Source organism: Brassica napus, chromosome C5, assembly GCF_020379485.1.
Source record: "Brassica napus cultivar Da-Ae chromosome C5, Da-Ae, whole genome shotgun sequence".
Taxonomy (NCBI): domain Eukaryota; kingdom Viridiplantae; phylum Streptophyta; class Magnoliopsida; order Brassicales; family Brassicaceae; genus Brassica; species Brassica napus.
The window spans coordinates 36,542,695-36,551,762 of NC_063448.1; the positions used below are offsets into that span (position 1 = coordinate 36,542,695).

General features: G+C 39.0%; 1 protein-coding gene across 1 annotated transcript; it reads left to right on the forward strand.

The window, feature by feature from the left end:
• The first annotated feature begins 3,201 nt into the window (after positions 1-3,201).
• On the forward strand, positions 3,202-6,153 carry LOC106432393 (E3 ubiquitin-protein ligase RNF14). The gene is made up of 7 exons (XM_048756916.1): positions 3,202-3,990; positions 4,090-4,164; positions 4,249-4,756; positions 4,835-5,220; positions 5,295-5,521; positions 5,613-5,772; positions 5,853-6,153. The coding sequence occupies exons 1-7, from the start codon at positions 3,475-3,477 to the stop codon at positions 5,979-5,981; spliced, it is 2,001 nt and encodes a 666-aa protein (XP_048612873.1). The 5' UTR covers positions 3,202-3,474; the 3' UTR covers positions 5,982-6,153.
• Positions 6,154-9,068: the final 2,915 nt, after the last annotated feature.

Sequence of the window (9,068 nt, forward strand, 5' to 3'; positions counted from 1 at the left end):
AGGAAAAAATGTTCCACAAAAAGCTTCAGCGGGATCCATTATGGGTTTTGAATCCCCCATTTCAATGCCAAGGAACTTTGCAACTGCAATCTTTTAGCAGCCAGCGTCCTCACCTTTATACTTCTTGTCCAATGATCTCTGGAGCTCTTTTTTCATGGAGTTCTCACTGTAGACTCGGTACAATGGATCAATGAGACGACCCAAAATCTATCATTTGCAGAGAAATTTATATTCAACTCATATCTCAACAGTCTCGAGAGTGTGGTCATCCTCATTTCCGTGAGGCACTACGGGCTCATCTTTCTTGATAAATTTGTGTAGCTTCAATGTTTTGAGGAAGAAAATCATCTTATTTTGCCACATTTTTAAGCCTTTTCCATCAGTTGTTGTGGGATGAATCTTGTAGTAATTGCTGCACATACTGCCGGAAGAGTTAGATTGGCAACCAAAGCACTTGTGGTGTCTTCAGTTCCAGCTACTTGAAGAATACCAGCACACAGACTAAGGTGCATGGTTTCATTGGCAGCACTACATCCTTCAATGTTAGCTGTTGTTTCAATGGTTTCTATGGTTGCATCCGTTTGGGGTTTGATCACCACTGAATGGAGTCTGATCATTACTGATGCTTGTGTTATCGGTAGTCATCTGTTGACTAAAGTTAAACTAGATTTATATACCAACAATGGATAACATATTATTTAAGCAAAATAATTGTTTGAATGTCAATCTCAATTTTGGTGTTTTTTGGAATGTTGCTAAAAAGCGTTCTCAATCAACGGATAATATCCATAGAAGCCTCAAAATGATTTGCAAACTCACTCAGAAGCGTTTGCATACACCATTTCTGTAGGCTTTTAATTAAATAGTTTAACACACTCACTTATCTGTTGCGGAAACTGGTCATTTTTAGAAACATTTATAGAAAACAGTTTCAAAAATGCAGAAATTAGTATGCAATAAAATGTTTCCGACTTTCAATCAGTTTCAAACAAGTATAATCTCTACGATATACTATCATATTAAAACCTACTTTGAAATATTTTTTCTGTTGATTTTTTGATAAAAAACTATCGAATGAATGAGGGAAGACCACGCATGGGCGTTTGGGTACCCGTTGGGTTCGATTAGGGTATTTCGGATTTTTGGTTCTAATTTGTATTACACCCTATGTCCCATTCTAGTAAATTTGTAAGTACTGGTCGGGTTTGGATATAACACATCGGTTTCAGGTTAGTTTGTATCACATCCTAGAACCCATGAAGTAATCATATATCATTTGGATTCGGATTATATCGGTTTGTTTTGGATAACACGAAGTAAAATTTAATATTTAAAATCAAAACATAAAAATATATACTTATTTATATAGAATTGGGGATTTAAGGTATTTATTTACATTTTAAATACTTATTTTTAGATATCATATCAAAATAAATATGAAATTGAATATTTGAAGTACATATTTAAGTTTCAAATACATATATTGCATACTAATTTGGACATGTGAGTCGGTTTCTTCGGATATTATTCAGGGTTTTTGGTTTTCTGGGTTACCTGTTCGGGTTCGGTTAATAACATTTCGGGGGGTTCTGATATGTTTTGTAACACCCTACAAGATCGACTAGGGTATTTTTTTATATTTCAGACCAGGTATGGATTGGTTTTTTGGTTTGGGTTTGGTTCAAATTTTGGGTTACGAATGTTCGCAATAGACATTGCACGTGCGCACCTTAACAAAAAATCTCGCGGAAATCTTGGAAGTGGAACGTTGATAACTTCCTCTACAAGATCTTTATTCTGTTTATTCGTTTTATTCTTTGGGGGTAAAGAACGACTTCATGTTATTTTAAGACGAACTATGTATCGTTTAAACACAAATATCTTGCTGTTTCTGGTTAGCAAATTGACCAAAAACAAAAAGTAATTTCCCCCAAAATCACTTTATAGCGCTGTTTGTTGTGCACACGCTCTTCTCTCTTCTCTCTCTCTCTCTCGTTTTCACATCGCTTGGGTGGAGACTCCTCTGATTCCGTCGGCGGCAGCAGACGGTGTTGAGTTCTCCCACCCCTATCTCATTTTCCTTCAGATCTGCGCTCAAATCGACGTTTAGAACTTCAATATCGGTTTCTGGAGGCATTATCTTCTTCCTTCTCGGTCAATCGGCTTGGCCTCCTGTCACAGAAGCCTTTAAGAAAGCTCGGGATCCTGGTAGTTTGTCGGAATCCAAGGTCATGGCGCTCCGTTTTGAGGACGGCGGGGACATAACCGGAATCCGCTAGTCAGCTATTAGGATCTAGGGTTTGTCACGGTTGTGAGGGAGACTTCGTTGGCGGCAGACCAACTTAGAGGATGGCGGTTTCTCAAGGTTTGTGTCTTGTCTGTCGTGGTGTCTCCTCTCCGCCAAGATTTGTGTGGGAAGAGGTGTGAGACTCTTGGATTTGAATAACAAAAAGCGTCACGAGGTGATTCAGCGGAGGCTAGGGTTACGTGAGTCGGATCTCTTTCGATTTCGGCGTTGGCGCCGCGGGACCACTCCGACGGTGTACATATCCGATGGCGAGTGTTGACGGAACAGGGGATTGGTTTGGAAACCTAGTCCCATGAATTCACGATTGTCCGGTTGACTGTTGCTGGTGTTCATTGGAGAAGGATGCTTCGCGTCCTCCAGTCTTCTTCCCACACCGTATCTCTAGTTTGTTTTTTTTTGCTCGGTTGTTTACTTTCTATTTATCTCATGTAACCTAGATCTTTATTTCTCCGGTCACTGGAATTTTGTAGATCTCATCGGATCCCTTTTTTAAGAAGGTAAATGATAATATATATTTTAACTAAAGTTATATGAATTATCCAAATTTTATCCATAACCTAAAAATCGTGGAGAGGTGTGTGTGACAGAGATTAAGTCAAAAGATTCTAGGAGTAAGTTGTGGGACACAAGATGAATGTGATCCTTAGTTTGAAGGGGATAATGTGATATAAAAACTAAGTCCTACATTGGAGAATTAGACAAAGAGAGTAATATATAAAGAGTTGTTCAACTCTAATAGTACGAGGCCTTTTCGAAAAGAAATCAAAAGTAAATCCATGCGGACCAGACTCTAAAGTTCAAAATGGACAATATCGTACTAATCAGATAATATAGAGTTGGACATGAGCTTAATAAATTCCAACAAAAATCGATTAGCATTTGCGACGGGAAACTACGCCTATTCCCATGGAAAATTCACGGGTGATGGGACAAAAAAAAATTCTTCTTTTTCGATCTCTGCGGAATAACCATGGCTATTCAAAAGTGCGTTCAACATCTTGGACTATAATTAAGGCCCGATTTAAAATTGTTGGGCAATTTTGACCTGATTCTGTGTCTGAATTCAGACCAATCTTTCCTCTCTATATAATAATAAATACTGTTCTTTCTTCCCTGTCGGAGAAAGTTGACTCTGAACCCCACCCCACGTCTCTACCTCCACAGCCATGAGGCGAAGGAATCACGACCGCGGCTTCATCCGCCGTGACGGCGGAAATGCTCCGTTCGTGAATCCAGTCAACGATCATCCCCAATCGGAGCATCAGCAAGAAGACACGACCTCCACGGATCGGTCCTCTGCTGCTTCTCCCTCTACTTCTCAGCCATCACAAAACCTCGATCACCCGACAAAACCTCGCCGTATTCGGCGCCGCCGTGGTGGATCAAAGTCCGCACCTCCCTCCGTGGAGAAATCAGAGGTGAATTCAACTGAACCCGATGCTGCTGATTGCTTGGCCGATGAGTTAAGCACCGTAGACCTGAAACAGAATTCGAATCTGGTTAATAATGATAATTCAAGTGTATACTCGGAGGATAAGCAGAGCCCTGAGATTGAAGAAACCGTTGATGAGACGAAGGAAGATATCATGTTGACTATTCTGAATGATTTGCGATCTAACGTCACTGAGCCGGAGCTAACCGATGAGCAGCTAAGGTTGAATGATCAGTTACAAGAAGATGAGGTAAAGTTTTAAGACTTTGAATTAGCTAACCTCCAAAATGCTATTGTTATGCTCTGTTGTGTTCACGTAGACTTACTTGTTGTTCGACATTCTATGCAGCTTCTGGCACTAGGGTACATCTATGGAGGTAACATGTTCATCCTTGAACGGCATAAAGATATGCGATACTTTCAGGTCAGTATATATAATCTTTCTTACTTATATGTGACATAAACAAATGTTCTAGGAGTCTTACACATTTATTTATTTATTTTGTAGATTCATGTAAACGTTGAGGCAACTAGTGAACATACTATCTCTGCAAAGCTCAACTTACAAGCTGATTCAAGCAAAGACTCAGATGATTTCTTATACTCGTTCCAGGCCCAGCACCTTCCTCCGATTGTGTTGACTTGTTTGTTACCAAAGGCTTATCCTAGCCACTTACCGCCTTACTACTTGATAAGCGTTCGGTGGATGAACCCTGATAAGATCTCGAGCCTCTGCTCCATGCTGGATTCGATATGGACTGAACAGCCAGGGCAAGAAGTCTTGTACCAGTGGACAGATTGGTTACAGAACTCGTCTGTTTCTTATCTCGGCTTTGATAATGAGATTGTTCTTGGTCCTTATGGCGTTACATCTTCTAGAGATAAACGTGCTGTCTCTGGCAGTCGTTCACCTGATGTAGATATCCCTTATATTAGGAGTTATGACGACGAGAAACGCCGTGAGAGCTTCCTTGAGAGCTTACACGAGTGCTGTATATGTTTCTCCGAATCTGCAGGTAAAACAAAAAAAGACTTGTTTGTTTTCTTCATAGCAGTTTGCTTCATTACTATCGTTTTTTTCTCCCTCTCAACAGGTTTGGACTTTGTTAAGTTGCCATGTGAGCATTTCTTTTGTGTAAAATGTATGAAGACGTATACAGACATACACGTCTCTGAAGGCACAGTCAACAAGCTTCAGTGTCCGGATTCGAAATGTGGAGAGATTGTTCCTCCAGGTGTATTGAAGAGATTGCTGGGAGATGAAGCTTATCAACGTTGGGAAACTCTCATGTTGCAGAAAACACTGGAATCCATGACTGACGTCGCCTACTGTCCTAGATGTGAAACCCCCTGCATAGAAGACGAGGATCAATTTGCTTTATGTTTCAAATGCTACTACAGTTTTTGTACTCTCTGTAACGAAAAGCGACACGTGGGAGGTACCTGTATGAGCCCAGAGCTCAGGCTTCAAATCTTGGAGGTATTGTTACCCTGCATTTGATCGATCCTTAGGATTTAAACTGGACTCTTTTCTTACGTGTAGCACTATTGTAGGAGCGTCAAAGTTCTTCACGTCTTGGAGAGGAACAAAGGCGAAAAGAAAGGGAAATGATCAATGAGATTATCAGTGTGAGTGTGATAAAGCAAAGTGCAAAGCAATGCCCGTCTTGCAAAATGGCCATCTCAAGAACCGGTGGCTGTAACAAAATGGTTTGCAATAACTGTGGCCAGTTCTTTTGCTACCGTTGCAACAAAGCTATCACTGGTTATGAACATTTCAGGTTTGTTGATTCCTACATATATTTTATGCATAAGTAGATAACAGATCTTGGAACTAAAGTAATAACCCTTTTCTTTTACTTGGGGGGAAAGAGAGGGAACATGTGAGCTTTTCCCACAGGACGCTATCCAAGAATGGAATGAAATGAATGAGCGACAAGTTTTTCAGATTCAAGCTCAGTTGTTTGCACCGCACGGTCAGTTTCCTCAGCGCGGCCAGATATGTCCTAATTGCCGCCAGTTCAACCTAAAGGTAAAAAAAGAAAAGTCAATAACAATGTGGAAACATACAAGTTCTTGGAGATGATTCTTGATTTGGTAATTATTGTGTAGGCGGGAAACAACAATCACTTGTTTTGCTGGGCGTGTCAAGCACATTTCTGTTACCTTTGCAAACAAGTGGTGAAGCGATGTGCTCAGCATTATGGACCAAAGGGTTGCAAGCAGCACACTGATGGGTAAAGGCGTGTTTCAGAAGATGTAGAACATATTATGTTTTTTTCTTTCTCCAGAGGTTGTCGTTTGTTCTAAGTTCAAAAGAAACATTGATTCGATTTTCTATATAGGTTTCTATATTTATTACACAATATTCATCTGCTTAAGGTTTATAAAAACATTGATGAGTTTGGTTCAATCTTCGAAGATAACCCCATATCTTCGAACGTTTTCTTCACAATCCGTTTAACTTGTAATAAGAGCTTTGTTTGGCAAATGGATTAAAACCCTTTTCGAACACACCAATCTTGATTTAAAACACTATAGTGTAAACTATGTTTCCCATATATACCAATTTGGATCCACGTAAACCATAAACCCAACCCAACTGAGTTTTGGTCAGAGGTTATTCGAAAACAGATGAAAACCGCGAGATTTGGTCACAGGTTATGGATTTTTCATACTAGCGATTTTTGTGATATGGAATATGATTCAATCTTCGTTTCGTTTTGTGTTTCAATTGCCGATTTGTATTGTTGTTCATATCGTCAATTTGTTTTTTTGACTGGTTTATCGATTTGTGACTTGATCTTGGTTTCAATGTACCCAAAGGAGCGGTATTTGTTTAAGTGGGTTGATGAAGCTTTGATTGATAAGATTCAAAGGGTAGATGCTGAGCAAATAAGAATTGCAGAAGAGATTGAAGATCTCAAAAAGAGCTTGAAAAAGACGGTAGAAAAAGAATTTAAAAACCAGAAAAGTTATTTTGAAGTAGGTTGTTTAGGAACCATTCTATGGCTTTTTGGAAGATTAAGTCGCCAAGAATGAGTGAACTCAATCTATTAGTTCTTACTATTTTTTTTTAATGTTTGCAACGATTCATGAAACACAAATAAATCGAGTGACTATATAAGCTGACCCTTACCTTTTGCGATTGATTATATTAGTATTTCACAAGTTGCTATGTTGTGCCCACTAATACCACATCTACTACACTTGCGAGGCTGCTTCTTTTGTGATGTTTGCGATGACCGAATTTTGTCTTCAACGGTTTCATATCCATGTTTTCTTTTCCTTTCAACTGATCTTCTTGTGTCCGATGGTAGCACTTTGACTTTTTTAACATCTTCTGGTATGGACAAAGCATCCTCAGGAACATCAATAGAATTTATGCTTTTCTGATAAGCTTCTCTCCAAGCTCCTGTCGTGTACATCAAATCAGTCAATGTGTGTGGCTCTTTACCAACATGAAAACCAGCTTTAATTTCGTTCGTACTTTCCACATGAGAAAGTCCGTCTATCCAAATCAACTAAGCAGTCAATTTTATGACCTCTAATAAGCAATCGACCATCACTGACAGAGTAAACTGCAAATGTTTGACCTTTTCCGGTTCTCCTATCAATCTTTTTATCCACATATTTGGTGAGATGATGTTTATGCTTTGAAATCAGTTCATTACGCTTATAAAACCATCGTGTCAACATTTTCCTGATACTGTCCAACAAAGGAATAACTAGATACTCTCTCGGTGAACGCAAAGCAGAGTTGATGGATTCAGCAGGATTGGTTGTCCTTATGTCATATCTGTTTCCAGGGAATTGACATCTAGCCCATTTTTGTACATCAGCCTCCCTTAGGTAATTTCCAATTGCCGGACTGATATTACACATATTAGCAATTGTCTTTTCAAAATCATCAACTCTAAGCCTTTGACGCCTTTGAAACCAACCCAAAAAGTCCTTCCCATGGAAATATGTTACCAAATTATTTAACAAATGATGAACACAAATACCATGTCTAGCTGTTGGATACACGTTCTCAAGCGCCTTAGTGATGGCCCCATGTTTGTCCGAAATAAAAGCCAAATGATGATCATCAGCAATGACAACCTTTAGTTGTCTCATAAACCATTCCCAAGAATGCTCATTCTCTGAGTCGACTATTCCGAATGCAATAGGATAAAAATTAGAATTTCCGTCTACAGCAGTTGCAACCAATTCTTCAAAAAGTCCCATCAACAATAATAACCCACCCGCCTCATGACTATGTTAAATCCTCGTATTGATTTCCCAAAGTCAATAATCAGGTACCGAAATCTCCCATTGCTGTCGATCTCATATGATGAATGTGTACCCGGATAAGCCTCTCTCAACATGTGCAAGTATTTTGGTATTTTCCCATAACTTGTCTCCAGAATACCTCTAACTGTATTGACCACATATTCATGTGCATCCCATGCTAAAGAATATGTGTTCTCACATCCATGATCCATACGAATAATCTGTATGATATCATTAGATTTTGGCCCTTCCTTGACGCCTTCATACTTATGCATAATTAGACTGTCTATAGTTTTGCCAAAGCAGTCTTACCCTTTTTGGTTTTGCTTGAAGGTGCGCATGTATGTGCACCAACATACTTTTTGAAAATGAAATATGTAGATTCCTTCAAACACTTTGCTCGAACACTCCAATTGCATGCATTATCCACACATCTAATATACCAAACTTCTCTCTCCTATTTGATAACCTGGTAATCGAAGTTATGCTTCATTGCAAAAATCTTGAAACTCGTCTTCAACAAAGTTTTGTTCTCAAAAAGTTGTCTTTTCTTAACAACTTCGAGCAAAGAAATCTTTGACATATTGTTTCTCTTTTTTTTTTCAGAGATCATGGTATCAACATCATAGGCCTCCCCATCAAATTTGACTCGTTTCATCTTTTATTTCTTCTTCTCGCTCTGCATCTCAGAAAAAAACATTAGCTGATTCGTCCCCTCTGTAAAACGAGTTTCCCTCATCTTCATTAGTACTTGAATCTGTTGGCGACTTTGTTAAGATCAAATTCTGGTTCATTCGGATTCTCAGCCTTGGCTTTATATGTTACATACAATCGAGTTGAGACATTCTTTTTAATAAAAACAACAAAATTCTTAAGCTGTCGATCGTTGATAAAAGGTGGATATGTTGATGAATTGATCAAATCAGTAAGTAGATACCTCAACTCCAAATCGGCTAAGCTATCTTCTTCCATACCAAAATCCTCCAAAATCATTCTCTTTAAATCCTCTAAGGTAAAACTCGATTCCAATAACAGTAACCTACCCCCTTTGTC

Coding starts and splice junctions, on each gene's coding strand:
- LOC106432393 (XM_048756916.1), top strand. CDS start 3,475: ATGAGGCGAAGGAATCACGACCGCGGCTTCATCCGCCGTGACGGCGGA. Junction 3,991..4,089: donor ATCAGTTACAAGAAGATGAG/GTAAAGTTTTAA, acceptor CATTCTATGCAG/CTTCTGGCACTAGGGTACAT. Junction 5,221..5,294: donor TCAGGCTTCAAATCTTGGAG/GTATTGTTACCC, acceptor GCACTATTGTAG/GAGCGTCAAAGTTCTTCACG.